A 21,067-nucleotide genomic window follows, 5' to 3' on the forward strand; every position below is an offset into this window, starting at 1 on the left:
AAATATTAGTGTTTTCAACTTTGGCCCCGTGGTTAAGAATTATAGGGTTGAAATGATAGTGATCCTTCTAAGAATTAGTCGTCTCCTAAAAGAAGAATAATATTAATCCAAGGACGGTCGGAAAATTGATCCAAAGATTGAAAATTTTGAAGCACCATAGTCGGACTGATTTTACTTTACTAATTTGTAGTTCAAAAAATTACATTTAATTAATCACCATGTGATTTTACTTTTATTTTACTGTAAAAAATTTACTATTAAACACGATACTACCCTCTAGTTTACCCTCTAGCTAGTTTTTAAAATATTTTACTGTACTGCTATATTGAATGATAGATATTTTTTTTGTTGAAATAAAAATAAAATTATATATATTATTAAGTATAGCTTTTGAATTATTATGTGACAAAATAAAAATGTTTTATATCATAGAAGGACTAATTAAAGTTTATCCTTATTTTTATTGTATTACTCGTCCCATATCATAATAAGAGAAATAATTTTTGTTATAAAATAATATTTAACTATAATTGGAGCAAAATTAAGATAGATAAATGTCTTATAAAAAGAAGGGGAAGGAGTCATATATTTCATGAGAAAATAAAGTTCTTTTATTGATCATAAAGCAAAATATTTGTATACAAGTGTGAAAATCAAGTTACAATACTGGAATAATACAGGGGCTTTTTACCCAACAAAAATATAACAACCCCACCAAATAAAAAAAGAAAAGCAGAAAAATATAAGAAACAAAAGTGTGCACAACTTTATTAATTGTTTGTTCTCATTACACCCAATTCCCCCCCCCTCTCTCTCTCTCTCTCTCTCTCTCTCTCTCCTCCCCTTATTATACCTCTCTCTCTCTCTCTCTCTCTCTCTCTCTCTCTCTCCCACTCTGTGTCCTCTTCTCCTCTTTTTGATGTTGTGAGGAATGAATCCTAGTTGAGCTGAGACTTCCCTGGTTAGTTTAGCTTAATAAAGTAGATGCAAATTAATTGCTTGTTGTTTGTTAGTCTTTTTTGGAGCTTGATTTGATTTTTTTTTTCTTTTTTCTTTCTTTTTTCTTTACTGTAATTAGAGCTTGATTCTTGTTTGGCATTTTAGCTTATTATTATTATTATTATTATTATTATTATTATTATTTGGTTTACATTTTGTGTTTACTGATTCAGTGTATGAATTGTGTTCTTCTCGCATGGAAATTGGTAATGGGTCGAAAATCTGATTGAGGAAACATGTATTTTTTTTTTTTTTTTTTTGAGAGAAAAATAGCATGTTCAGTTTATTGTTTTTATAAATAAACTTAGCTGGAAATACGAAGCAATTAGGCTTCGAACTTTGCCGCTTGTGACGGTCGGTAGGAAACATGCATGTTGCAGGAAACATATTGCGGCCCATGAAGATGTCTTGGGTATTTTATTAGGATTTTTTTTTTTTTCTTTTTAATGTACTTGTTCTTGATTGTCTAAGACCCAGATGAACCAAGAGGTCTAATTATTTGGGTTTGGATAAGAAGCTTAATTTTTAGTTTGTTGTTTAGCACTGGTCAGTAGATTAGAGCTTCTGTTAATCTGCAATTTCTTTTATTTTATTATTTTTATTTTTTTGGTAAGTGCTCAAGACTTGTTTTTGTTTTAAAAAGATAAAAAAAAAGAAGAGAGCAGAATCATTACATTGACTTGATGTGAACACTAGTTTTTCTCTATCTTTCTTAAATGTTTTGTGAAAAATGTACAGGGAGAAGAAGAGATTCTTGCATGTTTTCATCCTACATTATGAACTTAAATCCAATTTGGTTTGTCCTGGAAAAGAGGGATTTATGAACAGCAATGCAAATTGAATCTGCTACTGCACAATTTGCAGCCTTAGACTGACCAGAGATACACTGTTATAAACCCTGTTTAGAATGAAATTCCTGCTGTTTAGGAGCTGTTGCTGTATCCTTTTGTTCATTTGTTTTCATGATTAGAGTAGATTAAAAATAAAAAAACAAAAACTTCCACTGACAACATAAATAATCTCTGAGCCTCATCATGTTTCCTGAGTCTTTGATGTGGCGTACTCGAGTTGTAAATTGATCTTCTATTTTTTTTTTTTTTTTTTATCCTTTTGCCAATTTTTTCTCTGAGCTGGCAAGAGATAAACCCCTAGGTCATAACCTTGATTGATTATATTTAGTGAAACTTCCTCTTAGCTTGATAAATGAAAAATGCTATAGACAATGGGGTGAGAATTTCGATGAATTACTCGGTTGGAGTATCTCGGGTTTAATTCCCAATTGTGAGGAATATTGGGTGGGAGTGAATATTAACAATGAAAGGTCTTTTTATTTTTTATTTTTTTTTTCTCTTCTTGAGTAAAAGAAATGAAACAGTATTATACTTTGCATGCTAGATTAAAGCTTCGTTTTCTTTTTGTTTGTCGTGAAGTTCTTCGCATCCTTCTTTGAACAGTTAATATTTGACCTTCCATGACCTGTCACATTGTATTTTTCTGTTTGAAGGTAATTATTGTGGCAGCTTCATTCCAACTCTGAAGATAATCTGTCAGAGACAAAATACATAGCTTAAAGTTCCTCTATCGTTGTGCTTTCTATCAAGTTGGTGAATTATTTACCACTTTGAACATTGCTTTCACAAAAAAAAAAAGAAAAAAAAGAAAGAAAAAAGAAAAGATTGTTTACAGCTCGAACAGAGAAAGTTAGAAGAGCAGCATGGAACAAAAGACATGGCTTTGGAGGAGGAAATCATCAGAAAAGAATGTCCTCGAAAAATCTGATCTCTTAGCAAAGGAGCAGGAGGTAAACTTACCAAACCAGTTTCTTCAGTTTGTGAATTCGTTGTGCTGTTATCGAAATCTGTTTTCTGATGAATGTTAGATGCGATATGCTTGTCTTATAAACAACTGAGAAACAATCACCATTCAATACGACAGTTGATGAGGGATACTTTGATACATACTGTTGGGAATCTGGTACTCGCTATGATACTAGGTTTTGTGAATCCGCAATCCGTTCAGATACCGACTGCTGTTGAACCCACTACTCGTTCCTGTACCGTTTGTTGGGATTCCGCAACAGAAGCGTCAAATCAAATTTCTATCATAAACCCGTCTCTTTAGCAAAAGCTGACACAACTACAAAAGAAAGAAAAAAAATAGAAAATACGGGTTAAATAAGATTCACTAACAAAAAAAAAATTACGCCTGACTCCTCTTATACATAGAGTAGATTCAACCTGAGCTCTCTTTCTGAATCTCTCTCACCCCTCTTTCGTCTTCTATAACACGAGAAGGCTTCTCTCATTGAAATTGGAGCTATTCCCAAAACACTCAACTTCAACTATTCCTATGCTACACACAGTTGCCCCATTAGCACATAGCTCTTTCTTGTATGGACCACAAGTTGCTTGAACTCTCGGCTGTACAACCTCACTGGGAGCAACATGAACTTGGGCTGTACAATACGCAGCTTCAATTCCTTGATGCATTATATGTAATGCACTGTTCACTATATCCCAAACCTAGTATAACTAGGAATTCTATTCTAATTAATATTCAAATCTTAATCAATTTATCTCTAATAGATTTAAATATTTATTCCAATTTAATTAGGATTCTACTACAAATCTAACCAAATCTTAATACATAGTCTCCTACCCAAAACTCAACATGCTTCCTTCGATTATCTGCACAGTTTTTCTAGCAGCTTTGAGTGGTTTCTGCAAACAATCTGCAATCAATTGGATCAATTTGCAGTTTTTTTGCAGCAATTCAGGCTCATTTTATTGGCATGTAGCATGCATTTCCTAGATTTGCATGACAAATTAGCAATCCTTACAGGAGGTGAAAGTACAACACAGCTGAGATCATGTGTATTTTTTTGACTCTGATTACATGAACATATTTATCAATAAGGATCATAAAAAAGATGAAAAAACTGGTTCCTTGTTACCTTCGTGAACCATGCATTGATTCTATGTAAGATAAGACCATTACATGTTCCTTCTTGTTAACGTGCTCTCTTCTTATTTGACTTGGTAGTTTCAAGATTGACCTTGGTGTTCTATGGCCATTAGTCATTTCTTTATGTCTGTGCATTTTATAAGATTAATTGATGGCATGGCAATGATCACAATATGCCCTTTTTTTTTTTTTTGAATGCCACAATGTGGAAACTTGTGCCCATCAATATTAATTTTACTATAACTAACAACCTTAACTTGCAAGAGCTATATTGTAAATGAGTAATAAGATTGATTATTTTTCAGCATAATTAGTTTCTGTTAAAAATAAATTTATTTTTTATATCAGTAATCTTTTCTTCCTTTTTTTTTTTTTGGTAATTTCTCTGCAGAAAGAGAGGGCTTTAAAATTAGAGAGATCCGTACAAGACTTAAATGAGCAGTTGTCGTCAGCTCGCACTGAGTCCGATGCAAAAGATGATCTTTTAGCCAAGCAAGCAAAAGTGGCCGAGGAAGCCATCACAGGTTTTCTATTCTGTTATCCTTTGATCCAATATTTAACTTTTTGACATCTTTTTGCTGTCTTTTTATTATCTAGTCAAATATGGTCCTAGAAATTAACCTCACTTGGTCAATTTTGCCACTAGGTTGGGAAAGGGCCGAAACAGAAGCATTATCTTTCAAGCAAATACTTGATGATGCTTTACAGCAAAAGGAAGTTATGGAAGAAAAAATAGACAAGCTAGATGTAGCTCTAAAAGATTGCCATCAACAGTTGAATGTCTCTAAGGAAGAGAAGGAGCACATAATAAATGAAGCTGCAAAGAAAATATCCAAAGAACAAGAAAAACTACGAACTCTCGAACAGAAGCTCGCCGAGACAAACAAGAAGATTGCTAGTTTAGGTGATGAAAATAGTAATCTCTGTACGATTGTTGAGATGAAAGAAAGGTTAATCGAAGAACTAAACGAATCAAAAGCACTCGTTGAAGCAAATTTAGCTGAAGTATCAAAAAGACTTGATTTAACGGAAAAAGGCAATGCCTCTCTTAAGTATGAGGTTTGCATGCTTCAGAAGGAGCTGGAGATTCGGACCGAGGAAAGGGGATATAACATTAAATCAGCCGATGCTGCTCACAAACAGCAGCTAGAAAGCGTAAAAAAGATTGCAAAGCTAGAAGCAGAGTGCCAAAGATTGCGCGTGATGGTCCGGAAGCGACTACCAGGCCCTGCCGCTTTAGCTAAAATGAGAAGTGAGGTTGAACTTCTTGGTCATGACAATTATATGGAACTGAGGAGTAAAAGTGCAAATTCCCCAAAATCTTTTGCATCACGTGGGTTTGTATCAGAAAACGGTTATGAAGCAGCTTCTCTTCTTGAGAGGTTGAGGGCAAGCGAAGATGAAAACAAAATTCTCAGAGAATCATTGACTAAGAAGACCAGTGAAATCGAGCATACATCGTCCAGACTTTCGCAGATTGAGAGACAGCTGAAGGACTTATCGAAGGGACATGATTGCTATGATCACATAAAAAGTAGTCCTAGAATGTACGAACACCCTCTTGCATCAATTTCCGAGGGTGGTGGTCATGGAGATAATGTAAGTTGCGCTGAATCATGGGCTTCTGCTTTGATTTCCGAGCTGGAGCACTTCAGGAATGGAAAGCCAACGACACCATCTTCTAGGAGTATTGGCATGTCCGACTTAAGTTTGATGGATGATTTTGTGGAGATGGAAAAGTTAGCAGTGACATATGTTGATAATAGAACTTTATTATCTGCGCAACTTCCTTCAAGGGACAGTAGATCATGTGTTACCACTACTGCAAGATCTGATTTCACGGAAGAAGCAGGTAAAGAGCTCATCCCCGTTGAGAATCTCTCTGGATACATAACACTTGAGAATTATCCTAGTTGGCTTCAGGATATTTTAAGAGTGATTATTCAGAAGCATCATATTACACAGAAAAGTATAGATGCCATTTTCGAAGATGTCCGAAGTGCACTGCAAAAGCAGGATCTTTTTATTAGAGGAAACTCCTCAAATGCCTTAAATGCTAATGGCAATACTCCTAGGAAACCCCAATCTGCTTCTTTGGATTCATTTGAAGGAATAGTTGATACCAGTGCCTCACATACCGAAACAGCTAACCAGCTTTCCAAATCAAACATAGAAAAGGTGGTATCTAAGTTAATTGAGCAGGTAGAAGGAATCATTCGAAGGTGCAAAAAGAACAATGATGGCCAACTTACGGTATCTGGAAGTGATACAGTAAGTCCAAAATCTGGAGCTTTAAATGGATATGTCGCTCGTGCATTTTTGTGGGAAACTTCTGAACTTACAACTGTCTTACGACACTTTATCCTTGTTTGTAACAATCTGTTATATGGAAAGGCTGATCCTGAAAGATTCATTAGTGAAGTAAGTTCGACCCTAGACTGGATTATCAATCACTGCTTTTCCCTACAAGATGTGTCTGATATGCGAGAAAGTATCATAAAGCATTTTGGGGGGGATGAGAATTGCATTAATGAGTTCAGAGCTGTGCCGAACAGCCCAAGCTTGGGTAAAAATAAATTAGATGACCATGATGAGATCAAGATAAAAGGGGATAAGATAATGCCTTTATTTTATACGCCAAATGGCCTTTGTAGTTTGTTCGAAATGGACATTATTGAATCTAGGGTTAAAGAAAGTGCAACAAACCGTGCGATTCCTAATATAGAATTACGAAGAAGTTATTGTGAGGAGAAGATTGAAAATGGAAATTCTGGGAATGAAGCACCAATTACTCAAGTCCCGGAGTCAGAACAAAGAACATCAAATTTCCGAGCAGAACCTGAAGCAGTGAAGGAATCAAAGTTAATTGATGAAAATCATAAATTAGAGTATACAGCTGTTAAGGTCGAACTAAACGAGACTCGTAAAAGGTTCTCATCCCTGAAAGTTGAAGTGGAAAATGAAATTTCAACTTCAGAAAGTGAAGCGTAAGTTTTCTTTGTCAATCTTCCATGCCCTTACAATAGATCTTAGGAAATTAATTTTGTACTATTTGTGATGCAGTGTTGCTGCTTCTAAAGGGAGTCCCAAACATATTATTGGCCAAGAGGAAAATCAACTTAGAACTGTGAGTTCCTATCTCTTTCTTTCGAGTTTCTATATTCACATTAAAGTGCACAACAAAGAAACGATCATCATTTGGACATTATAACATGACACAAAGTAAAATCCGTTTTACTTCCTCTAAAGAAGATAGCTAATGCATAGTTTACATCATTGTTTACTATAAAGATAACCATCATTGTTTAGATCATAGTTTTCAGTAGGTCTCTTTTCATCTGCATAATTTCTAGTTGAAATATACATGCCTTATAAATCACTGTATTTTGACGATCATTGTAGAGAGAAACTTGTTTCCTTATTATAAAATGGTTCAAGAATAAAAGACCAGCCACTATAACTTGCTTTTTAAGGTTACAAACATTTACAAACAAATATTTGACTCTGTTTTTCTACACTGTTGGTTAATTGTGTTCCTTGGTTAAGTATGTTCCTTGTTTCTACAGTTAAAATTCAAGCTCAAAATATATTTGACTAATTAATTTCATACCAGTAAAACTAACAAACTGGTATCTCGCCGGTTCAAAAACAAATCTTATTAGTTCCTTTAACAACTACTTTTTTTAGGTTTGTTGAAGCATGTCTCAAATTAATGTGTTTGGACATTGCAATTCTTGAACTGCGAAGTTTTCTATCCCTATTCTGTTCCAGTCAACCTATTAAGTTAAAGTTATATCTTATGTTATTGAGATTATTCCTAATCTTATTGGGTTTTAGTCATTAATATAAAATATATCATTTATTCCGACCATTTGGTGCGGTAGATAAGAGGGAGTATTGTGAGAGGCATCTTTTATACTCCACTTGATTATAATGAAAGTCTCCTCTCCGTCTTTATATACTTTATTTTTCTTCTTTCTTTCTAGATTTTTTTTTGGTATTTTTGAGCCCGATTGACTTAGATCCACTTTTGTCGTAATAAACAGTCCATTTGTTACAGAATTTCCATTAAAAAACTAATTTTGTGTGATTTATTATTGTCCTTGGTTTTAATGCTTTTATTGTAATTTATGTATATACTCCTATCTAATTATTTTATAACTTGTGTGAGACATCTCTCAAAAAAAAAAAAAACTTGTGTGAGACATTTGAGAGTTTCTTTGGATTCTGAAATGAGTTATCCAGTGAAAGCTTGTGCGGGCCGAGGATTTTCTTTTAGGATTTCAATCTAGGAGTTTAATCTTAATTCATTGCAAGATATTGATAATCGTTGGTTTTTAGGACAATGCATACCAATCGTATTTCAAGAGTAATAATCTAGAGTCTATCTGTATTTGAATTTCTACATGAAATTAGCTATATTGTTTCAGAGCCATCTTGTTGATTTGGCATGTCTTTTCATGTCACGCAAATTAAGATTCTTAAAATTTTGAACGCCTTTTTAATCTTGCAGAGTTCAGAAATTGCTTTGGCATCAGAGAAACTTGCAGAGTGCCAGGAAACAATCCTAAACCTCGGGAAACAATTGAAAGCCTTGGCATCTCCCAAAGATGCAGCCCTTCTTGAGAAGGTTATGTTGAGCCCGACTACCGCCAGACCAAATCGTAGGCTTCAGTTACTCGATCACATGCTAGCGGAGGATGGTGCCAACTTCGAGGATCCCAACTTCCCTCAAACTAAGGAAATCATATGTACCGAACCACGAAATCAGCAAGATTCCACTGCTGAGAATCCCAAACCAGGATCGCTAAATGGCCGAAATGTCCACACAGATGACAACCGCATCAGCAACGGTTCGGTACAAGCTACAACACATCCAGTAATAGCTAATAAGCACACACATGAGGGTGATGTGGAAATGCTTGCGCTCGTTCCGAAGACACAAAGAGGGGGAACAAGTTTGCTTAGAAAGCTTTTATTGAGGAAAAAGGAGAGCAAGAATACTAAGAAGCTAACACTGCCCATCAGCTCTTTCGAGGGCAAAGAGTTAAAAGGTGTTTAAAGAATGGGAGAAAAGTAATGCAAAATTTAGTATCTAGGTTGGGTGCTTTATTGTTATCTTGCATGGTTATGGGTGAGAGAAGATAACATGGTAGTGTGTCTGAGAGTGGGTTTTTGTGTAATTTCTCTTCTGATTGTAATGTAAATCTTTCCTTTTGTTTTGTTTCTTGTAAATTGGGATCTCTGTTGACTCTGTAGCCATTCAGTTGATTACAGTTCTTGAAGTTGTCGAGTTCGGAGAAGCTACATATTTAGACCTTGTTTGATATTGTTGCTTTGTTGATGGCGTAAAGTCGACAAAGAGTTATTCTGACAAGCATCGGGGCGATTTGAAGTCCATGTAGGGGATCACGTCTTTTGAAAGGTCTCCCTGAAAGAGAAGTAAAGCGAATTGGGATGAGAGGGAAGCTATACCCTCGCTACATTGGATCTTTTGCGGTATTGGAGCGAATTGGCCCCGTCGCCTATCGGATTGTATTACCCTTTAGCTTGGCCGGAGTCCATGATATATTTTATATTTCTAGATCTACTCTGCAAATATATGCCCGTTTTAACACATGTTATTAGTTATCCACCACAAAAGTTATGGGAGGACTTTGAGCTACGACGAGTATCCGATTGGCAACCTCACCCTGCCAAAAAAGGTACTGTGGAACAACTCTATTCCTTATGTCAAAGTGCTGTGGAGCAAGAGCAGCAGGAGGCTACTCGGGAGCTCGGAGTTCGATAGGACGCTACTCGGGAGCTCGGAGTTCGATAGGACATACCTCTATTACCTAAACCCTTCTTTCGAGACCTCTTTCTAGCGACCAAATTTTTTTCTGAAGCTCCATCTATCTCATTACTTATTTGCACATCAATCCTTTCTTCTGAAAATAGAGAGGATCTGACTTTATCGAGACATAGAGTATCTCATTGAAATAAAAAGATCTAACGAAAATTCTTATAAGAGGACTGCGGTAAAGAATATAATGTTGGAAAATCGTGCTCATGCCGTGCGTGCGTGTGTTTAAACGAGAGCATAACTCTCATTTTCTCCTAAAAAACTAACTTAAGAATAAAGGAATATATATATAGTAACGACACCATTTTAGTTTTTAATGTGGGATTAAACCTCATATATGAAAACTTAAGTTAGGCTCCCAAGCAAAGCCCATTAATTATTATTGGGATGCCCAAGAAGCCTAACAAGTTTTAAATCGCAAAAATCTAATAAAATCCAATATTTAATAATAAAAGAGCTTCATCATTCTCTTAGATTTTGATATTTATCGAACAGAGATTCATAGTAATAGAACTAAATTAATCTCAATGCGACTTAATAGAGGTACATTTGACATGCACAATATGAAGGGACGTTGCTTCAAATACAACTTGTTGGTGAGAGACTTTATCATGTGGAGACTCCAACTTAAGCCATAGCCCTGCAGCGATCTTTTCATCTAGGATCTCGTGCAATACCTCATCGGATAAATACAATTGTATTGCCATACGAGCTTTCTCATCAATCTACTCCTTCTGCTCTGACGTCAATGAATCGAACATCTTTGCTTTACTCAACGGTGCCTTCTACAATCCTTGCTGTGTTAGTATAACACGCATCTTGACTTACCATAATACAAAACTGTTGGTTTTATTAAATTTCTAGATCTCGAACTTCTTCATCATCTTAATTCTTAAGAAAATAGAAAGACTATAATACTAATTTGTTAAATGCAAAACGATGAAAAATAGATCAAAAAAATAACTAATGTAGGAAATAAAAAAAAAAAATGCTGAAATTTATATGATTCTGTCGTCAACCTTCATGCAGGCAATGATGGAGCAAAAACTTTTATTAACATCCAAGCCAGAGTGTAAAGATGATCTCTCACCAAAATAGCAGACGTGGTACTTTATCATGAACAACCCATTAATGTACACGTCCAGACAAAAATATTCCCAGAAGCAATGAAGCATGTTGCTCTGCTCACCCAAAACAACGTACGACACCCCCTCCTTGGTTGCCTTAATTAATTAGAGCATGGCCTCTTAATTAAAGCTGCGGCTTCATTAAGGTGGACATAGTATGCATTTATAACACATAGCTCCAAACTAGAGTCTAATTATAATTCTGGTTGAATTAGACTAATAGTCCAAATTAAATCTAAATTATATTTTATCTTAAATAGATTAGAATTTAACTTCAATTCAGATAACTACAAATTTAAACTAAAATGTAACAAGTTTTCAGAAAACAAGTTTTGGAGAATACGTAAGGGGTTGGGTATATGACCTAACATGTAGAATTTCTGTTCTCTTTTTATGCCATATCGTTGTAGTAGCTTTTTTTTTATGAGAATGTTAAATACTATATTGTCGACCGACATATGAATTTAGTGGATATGATAGTGGTATTAAACATAGAAAAAAAAAAAAATCTATAGTGATAAACATAGCAATGTATAGACAAATTATGAGGACATATTGCAGAGAACATATAAACATATGAATGAGCTCATAGGCTAATCCTAGCTAGCGTCAATTGGAATCTAATGTATAAAGTATAAACTAAAAAATAAGTATTGGCATTACTTATTAAGGATTGTGACCTTATAAGCCAAGACCATTCGGAAGAATCAATATGAAATAGTAAGATGACGCTCAGCTCTCTTCGTCTTTATTTGAAGTAGTATGATCACCTTCAATCCCAAATGCTTACCGATTGTAGAACGTACGTATGATCACCTTTGACTCTTCATAAGATGTTTAAAATAGAATTGTTACCGAACTAATAAGTTGGTTAGAGTTAATGAAATGGCTTGAGCAAATCTTTGTGTGGACATCGACATTGTTATATCTTGCTTAGTATTTTGGTATCTTACTATATAGGTATAGTAGTTGTACTAGAGGCGTACTAAATATGCATTTCTTTACGTATCTTATTGTAGTAGTAGTTAAATTATTTGCTATTGTCTACTCTTTTAAACCAAGTGAATATAGAATGCCATATTCGGTGATTGCACTTACTGAAAACTTATTTTAAATTCTCATTCTCTCATTGTTGTTGCTTTTATAGAACCATCTATCACCATTGTTGACATAAATATTAGAACTTTGTATCTAAAAGTTATCCTAAAATGTATTCCCATCTTGGATTGATTGAAAACACCACCCTAAGATACAATTAGACTTCCTCTTCTTATAAGCATTATCGTGGCGGAAGTTGATAATTTTCTTTCAACACCTAGCAAGAAAACGAAATAAAGCTAGAAGGATGAAATATAAGAGAAACAATTATACCGACTGTCTCTAGCACAAGTGACAAAGAGCTTGATGGTTGGTATCCGAGATTTCAAATTCGAATCCTAGTTGATTCACATTTCTTGCTAAGTTTATTTTAAATAAAATAAACGAAGCAGATAGTATGTTAACTATCTCTCTCTCTCAAAAAAAAAAGAGAAACAATTCTTGTATGTATTGTGGCGAATATTAGATCACGTACACTTCTATATATCTATGGATTACAAACGATATGGCCCTTTTATAGAAAGAATTCTACACTGTCACAGTTACACCATGCCATCAATAACATGCCAATCATATTTCTTCTTTTCAAACAAAAATAAAATAAAAATATTTTTTTATAATCATGATGGGACATATATCTCTAAAAGAAAATATTTGATTGGTTTGTTACGCCACGCCACCAATATACCTGGTGCATTCTAGAATTTTTCCTTTTATAGAACGGAACCAAAAGTTGGTACACCTGAACATTTATTTGCACATGGCGCATGTTTGCCTTAAGAGACATAATGGGAAGACACACGAATAAATAAATAAATAAATAAATAACAAAATAAATAAGATATCTGATAATAATAAAATAAAATATTGTAAGGTATAAGCGTTGGAAAAATTCTTTCTAATCTTTCAGTAAAATTTTCTTTTAAATACTTTGAAAATGAAAAGAATATAGTTTCAGTTTTAAAAAATCGCAAACAAAAATCAAGCAGCAGATACTATAGAGAAGAAAAAATTAGGTGAGGCCTATGAGTCGAGGTGTGCTAATTAAGTACTGTCCTAGAAGCGAGATTTCCTCTCCATATGGAAGGCTCCGACAATCACTCCTACCGATACAACGACTACTGTCCACCCTATCAGATGGTGCAACATGAACCTAATAAGTTTTCAGAGATTTAGCAAAGTATCAAAAACTCAGTGTAAAGAGAATTAAAGTTTTGTGTGAAGAAGAGAGGAAGAAGAAGTCTTAAACCCCGGTGCACCTCTCCTCTCTTCTATATGCAGATAGAAAACAACGGTAGGGTCCAACGGCTCTTTCTTGGATAAGCCGTTTGCCCTTACCGAGGTGCTGAATACAGTACCGAAATAAGATAAGATTTAGGCAAAGAGACCTTACCCAAGGTGATGAATACAGTACCGAGATAGGAAAGATTTAGGCAAAGAGACCTTACCCAAGGTGCTGAATACCAAGATAGGATAAGATTTAGGCAAAGAGACCTTACCAAGGTAAGATAATGATTAATTAGGCTTTAAATACAAGATCTCAAAAAATAAAATAAAAGAAAAAGGATAAATTCAATGTTCTCCTAAAAAACTAACTTGAGAACGAATGAGTATATAAGATGGAGGCACAAGCATTTTAGTTTTAAATGTGGGACTAATTCATACATACAGAAACTAAAGTACAGGCTCCCAAATAAAGCCCATAAAAGGTTGGGCTGTCTGGAAAGCCCATGGGCAGAATTAAAGTTTTTAATCACCTAAATTATATTAATACTAACCCTAAACCCGCACTCGCAGCCTAATCCAGCCTAGCCCAGCCCATGTGGTATAAGGTTTTCCTCCAACCGTCCAAAAGCCCCTCTAATGGATATATAGGTGTTGCTCTAATATATAGGCATCGAGTTTTACTTTCGCTTCTAACGTGGGACTCAACTATATGAGAGAAAAAGGACATCCCTAAAAATTTTGAACCTAAGTTAAAAATTTGGAGGAGAACAAAATTATATATAAGTCGACAAATAAGTTTGGAGGGAGAGGGAAAGCAAAATTTTGAGTTCTCCTTCTCTCTGTATATTTCTAAGAAAACAACAGCATTTTGAATAACACATTCCGAAACTAAATAATTTGAAAACCTATTTCTCATGCATCTACAGTAACTCATCCTAAGTTCATAGGGAGTTGATTATGCTATTACTTGATGATTATGTTTCGAAATCGTATCATTAGTAAGTCAAAGTAAAGTAACTGCAATAAGTAAAAACAATTTGAAAAACTCTTTCGCATACATCAACACTCGCTCATCCTAAGGTCGTATATATGGGGTTAATTCTACTATTGCTTGGTGCTTATGTTTTGAAAACTAAATAACCGCATTTGACAAACACATTCCGAAAGTAGGAATCAAAAGCTTATAAGTAAAAATAATTTGAATATCCGTTTCTCTTGCATCAACATTAGCTCATCCTAAAGTCACACAAAGTTGCTTTTACTATTACTTGATGCTCATGTTTTGAAACCTCCTCATTAATTAACAGTCTTTTCACTACTAATCTTATCATTGGCAACATCCATACCTTTCATAAGTTGTCAATCACATCACTAATTAATATCTTGCTTTCAAACCTGTTCACTTCTTCACTTTCCACCACATTTTAGCTAGTACGCTAGAATTAAGCATAATTAATTGCATTACTTTGTGAGATGTTCATTTTGATTTATAACCTACCACCTGTAATTGATAATTCTTTTCTTTTCTTTTCTTTTTTCTTTGAGAGCAAATATTTTGCAACGAGGTGCGTATTCTTGCGCAATACTGACGTGTTAGCAATCGAATATTTCTCCTAAACTAAAAGTTTCATTTCTGCCTATAATTTCGTTGTAATTTGATACCGCTTCACTATTGCAGATGTTTTACACAAGCTCCTAATTTGGAAGAATAATTAAATTTCCATCATNAGTGCAGTGTACCGGTACACCTTAATGGCTGTACCGGTACAGCAAGCAGAAAAAAACTGCAGTTTGCAGATTTTCTTCGCTGAAAGTTGCCCTCGCGTCGCACGGAGCCCGTTTTGCGTCTATTTGACGCCAACGCGACTCGGACTTGTCCCGACACTCTCCAGAGCTGTCGACAAGCCTCCACAGTCAAACACCAGGGTCTCACACTGTGGCGGAACCGGTTCGTTTGCGACAGACAATTATGTTTGGAAATCTTATCATTAGTAAGTTAAAGTAACTGCATTTAAAAAACACATTCTAAAAATAGAATCAGAAGCCTACAAGTAAAAACAATTTGAAAAACTCTTTCTCATACATCAACACTAGCTCATCCTAAGGTCGTATATATGGGGTTAATTCTACTATTACTTGATGCATATGTTTTGAAAACTAAATAACCCCATTTGACAAACACATTCCGAAAGTAGGAATCAAAAGCTTATAAGTAAAAATAATTTGAATACCTGTTTCTCTTGCATCAACATTAGCTCATCCTGAGGTCACACAAAGTTGCTTTTACTATTTACTTAATGCTCATGTTTTGAAACCTTGTCATTAATTAACAATCTTGTCATTACTAATCTTATCATTAGCAACATCCATACCTTTCATAAGTTGTCAATCACATCACTAATTAATATCTTGCTTTCAAACCTGTTCACTTCTTCACTTTCTACCACATTTTAGCTAGCACGCTAGAATTAAGCATAAGTAATTGCATTACTTTGTGAGATGTTCATTTTGATTTATAACCTACCACCTGTAATTGATAATTTTTTTATTTTTTTTTTCTTTGAGAGCAAATATTTTGCAACGAGGTGCGTATTCTTGCGCAATACTGACGTGTTAGCAATCGAATATTTCTCCTAAACTAAAAGTTTCATTTCTACCTATAATTTCGCTGTAATTTGATACTGCTTCACTATTGCAGATGTTTTACACAAGCTCCTAATTTGGAAGAATGATTAAATTTCTATCATATTTAGAATTAGTAGTGTACAAGAAATATCTGAATTAAATTGCTAAAAAAGGACAAAAAAAATATATAAAGCTTACCTCAACTAGTACCCATTTCGATTTAACTATCTAACCTTTTGAAACATTAATCGTGCGGCCTAACATTTTAATTTATTAGATGTACGCCATTTATTAATCACCCTTTAACTTCAAATTTTGAATGAGTTGTTTCTCTATATATACAAGCTTAATTAGCATATATTTTACCAAACTTAATTTTGTGTCTATAAATTAATAAAATAAGCAATTAGCTTAAATTTTATATTGTATGAGCCATCAAATGACTTGAATCAAATAAATTGAAAGATTGGATACTCGAATCAAATTGGTTTATATATAGTTTAAATAAGTTTTATATACTTTTACCCAAAATTTTTCTCTTTTCTTCCACATTTACCTACATTAGAGCATGGGATTAGAAGGGATTGGATTCAATTTAATCTGTTCCATTGTTGGCAATAACTGATCTAGAAAATTTTTCNGCGTGAGCTATGTGAAGGCAAGAACACACTGTTGATGTTTTAACAGCAGCAAAATTAAATTAGTGATTCAAATATATGTTACCCTAGTTGTATCAACTATTTTAAGCTTGACAAAGTTCGGTTATATTATCAGGAAAAGCAATTGAGAGTGAACATGGGGATATCTAAACTGCGTGAAAAGGTGAAGGAACATCAGGAGAAGGTGAGTAAAAAAATTTCTTTCTATCGGCCTAACCATTTAATGGCAAGACATTGGTCTCTGATGTTTGATCCGTTTTTCCAAATTGTGTCCTCAGAGTATCAGTTGCAATAATTTAGTCTTTGAAGTTTTGACCCAGATTTCATTTTTGTTCTGAGAGTTTCAATTTTGGCCGTGAAATTTACCTTGGTTCTAGTTTCCGTGAGAGATGTAATCTTGGCAAAAGAAAGTTTGATATTACACTGTTAATACAGAACAAATTTGAGAAGCTAAATTATCATAATTGAACTGTGTGAACGAAATTGAAATGTGTATCAAAACTTAGTATCGATTTTTGGATTAACTCTCAAATAATTCTCAATACTGTGCTTTCGATGAGATGTGCTGGTGGCATAATGTGACATAATGTGCAGTTTCATATGGCGGCCAAGACTGCTGGGATGAATCCCGTTGAGTGGATGGAGAACGCTGATAGATTGGTTGCAGGTTTTCTTGAGAAATTCGAGGAAGGATGCCACATAATGGTAAGTCAACAAGACAACGTTCTCTGCTTCACTTAGGTGCCTACTTGGTCACAGCTTTTTGATCAGCTTCTTTACTTAACAAGCATATGCTAAAACTTAGTTTAAGTTATTATTATTATTATTATTATTATTTTATTTTATTTTATTTTATTTTTTTTTACGTCTCGACTGAGATCTGTTGCCTCACCCATGTAGCCTAGTTCATACTTTCAATGAATGAAGCGGGTAGCGTGCTACCTTTTTCTCAAAAAAAAAAAAAAAAATCATCTTGGCGAATATCGACACAAAAATTTTCAACTTGGTATGCAAGTGGCAAAAGATTTCTATTCATAAACTCATTAGGATAAAATTGAGCCAATCTAACTAGTTTTTCCTTATTATTGGAAGAGATCGAGTATAGCAGATTCAAGCCCAGTTATTATTATTAGCGTGCAATGCCTCATATTATCCGGTCAAAATAATTTTTTCATCCGATAATTTTTCCACTGTTTAGACCCTGACATCCTCATCAAGTCCAAACCCAAATTACAGATATATAGACCAAAGTTACTACCTTGGCGAGAACGTCAGGTCCACACCTAGATCATAAACATATAGAACAGAATTACTAGGACCACCTACAGATTAAATAGGTGGTTCCCATCAAAACTATTGGTGTAGTAATTTGCCTCGTATAACACTTAACTCTCATACTTCCGCGAGGCTAATATTCGTCTTTGATACCAAATATAACGACTCGACCTGTTAGTAATAATATCAAACTTTTTTGATCGCCAAACTATTAAACTGAGCAAACCAATTTCAAATTCTTTTGACCGCCAAGTTATTAAACTGAGCAAATCATATCAAACTTTTTTGACCTTCAAGTCGTTAAACTGAGCAAATCATATCAAACTTCTTTGACAGCCAAATCGTTAAACTAATCAAATCAAATTAAACTCTTTCGACCGTCAAGTCGTTAAACTGCGCAAATTAAAATAAAATTCAATCTCAACTTGATTCTGATCGACCACCAAATCTGTAAATTGAGTATTTCAGTTTTATAAAAATCTATGTACAGTGGTGATATGCCCAGCTTAAGCTATGTACACGATAAATCATATTAATTAAATTTCATCTGCCTGCTTTGGTCTCTTTTATTATCGGCATTTATATTCGGTCTTTTAATCGAACGTTTCTTAACACTGAACTGTGGAATAATTAACAGCAAATTCTTGAGTCTGTTGGAAGCCATGAACCTATAATTCTGATTTAAAAATAAAATTTAAATAGATTTAATCTCTACCATGAATAACCACTCGTCGGAGAAAAGCCTGTGTGTCACGCCCCGGATTACACGTTCCCCGGGCACGCCGACAAATCCGCCGTATACAAAGAAATTTTTCCTGTATACGAAGCGATAGCTGTACCTGTAAATCAAACACTACTACAAACAGTAGTAGAGAGCTGCTAGAGAAAACTGAAGCTAAATAAAACAGAGTTTCATATATATAGATCGGATCCAAAATACAGAGCTACTCGCACTGGCGAGTTAAGTCAACTATGTACANTTTTTTTTCCCCGCTCTCTCGAGGCCCAGGTTGCCTCACCCATATAGCTTAGTTCATACTTTCAATGAATGAAGCGGGTAGCGTGCTACCTTTTTCTCAAAAAAAAAAAAAAAAAATTTTCATCTTGGCGAATATCGACACAAAAGTTTTCAAGTTGGAATGCAAGTGGCAAAAGATTTCTATTCATAAACTCATTAGGATAAAATTGAGCCAATCTAACTAGTTTTTCCTTATTATTGGAAGAGATCGCGTCTAGCAGATTCAAGCCCAGTTATTATTATTAGCGTGCAATGCCTCATATTATCCGGTCAGAATAATTTTTTCATCCAAAAATTTTTCCGCTGTTTAGATCCTGACATCCTCATTAAGTCCAAACCCAAATCACAGATATACAGACCAAAGTTACTACCTTGGTGAGAACGTCAGGTCCGCACCCAGATCATAAACATACAGAACAGAATTACTAGGCCCGCCTACAGATTAAATAGGTGGTTCCCATCAAATCTATTGGTATAGTACTTTGCCTCGTATAACACTTAGCTCTCATACTTCCGCGAGGCTAATATTCATCTTTGATACCAAATATAACGACTCGACCTGTTAGTTATAATATCAAACTTTTTTGACTGCCAAACCATTAAACTGAGCAAACCAATTTCAAATTCTTTTGACCGCCAAGTCATTAAACTGAGCAAATCATATCAAACTTTTTTGACCGTCAAGTCGTTAAACTGAGCAAATCATATCAAACTTCTTTGACAGCCAAGTTGTTAAACTAATCAAATCAAATTAAACTCTTTTGACCATCAAGTCGTTAAACTGCGCAAATTAAAATTAAATTCAATCTCAACCTGATTCTGATCGACCACCAAATCTGTAAATTGAGTATTTCAGTTTTATAAAAATCTATGTACAGTGGTGATATGCCCAGCTTAAGCAATGTACACGATAAATCATATTAATAAAATTTCATCTGCCTGCTTTGGTCTCTTTTATTATCAGCATTTATATTCGGTCTTTTAATCAAGGGTTTCTTAATACTGAAGTGTGGGATAATTAACAGCAGATTGTTGAGTTTGTTGGAAACCATGAACCTATAATTCTGATTTAAAAATAAAACTTAAATAGATTTAATTTCTACCATGAATGACCACTCGTCGGAGAAAAGCCTACGGCGGAACCGGTTCGTTTGCGACAGACAATTATGTTTCGAAATCTTATCATTAGTAAGTTAAAGTAACTGCATTTAAAAAACACATTCTAAAAATAGAATCAAAAGCCTACAAGTAAAAACAATTTGAAAAACTCTTTCTCATACATCAACACTAGCTCATCCTAAGGTCATTTATATGGGGTTAATTTTACTATTACTTGATGCTTATGTTCTGAAAACTAAATAATCGCATTTGACAAACACATTCCGAAAGTAGGAATCAAAAGGTCTTATAAGTAAGAATAATTTGAATACCTGTTTCTCGTGCATCAACACTAGCTCATCCTAAGGTCACACAAAGTTGCTTTTACTATTACTTGATGCTCATGTTTTGAAACCTCATCATTAATTAACAATCTTGTCATTACTAATCTTATCATTAGCAACATCCATACCTTTCATAAGTTGTCAATCACATCATTAATTAATATCTTGCTTTCAAACCTGTTCACTTCTAAACTTTCCACCACAGTTTAGCTGGTACGCTTGAATTAAGTATAATTAATTATATTACTTTGTGAGACGTGCATTTTGATTTAACCTACCACCTGTAATTGATAAATTTTCTCTTTTTTTCTTTGAGAGCAAATATTTCGCAACTAGGTGCATATTCTTGCGCAATACTGACGTGTTAGCCATCGAATATTTCTCCTAAACTAAAAGTTTCATTAATTTCTACCTATAATTTCGTTGTAATTTGATGCCACTTCACTATTGTAGATGTTTTACACAAGCTCCTAATTTGGAAGAATGATTAAATTTCTACCTTATTTAGAATTAGTAGTGTACAAGAAATGTCTGAATTAAATTGCTATAAAAGGACAAAAAAAATATATAAAGCTTAGCTCAACTATTACCCATTTCGATTTAACTATCTAACCTTTTGAAACTTTAATCGTGTGGCCTAACATTTTAATTCATGAGATGTACGCCATTTATTGACCCTTTAACTTCAAATTTTGAATGAGTTGTTTCTCTGTACAAGCTTAATTAGCATATATTTTACCGAACTTATGTGACTATAAATTAATATAGTAAACAATTAGCTTAAATTT

At 34.3% G+C, this 21,067-nt stretch overlaps 1 protein-coding gene across 1 annotated transcript; it reads left to right on the forward strand.

The window, feature by feature from the left end:
- On the forward strand, window positions 804–9,270 carry LOC109725536 (filament-like plant protein 7). The gene is made up of 6 exons (XM_020254764.1): window positions 804–961; window positions 2,504–2,800; window positions 4,355–4,487; window positions 4,610–6,950; window positions 7,027–7,090; window positions 8,477–9,270. The coding sequence occupies exons 2-6, from the start codon at window positions 2,714–2,716 to the stop codon at window positions 9,023–9,025; spliced, it is 3,174 nt and encodes a 1,057-aa protein (XP_020110353.1). The 5' UTR covers window positions 804–961; window positions 2,504–2,713; the 3' UTR covers window positions 9,026–9,270.

Source organism: Ananas comosus, linkage group 20, assembly GCF_001540865.1.
Source record: "Ananas comosus cultivar F153 linkage group 20, ASM154086v1, whole genome shotgun sequence".
Taxonomy (NCBI): Eukaryota; Viridiplantae; Streptophyta; class Magnoliopsida; order Poales; family Bromeliaceae; genus Ananas; species Ananas comosus.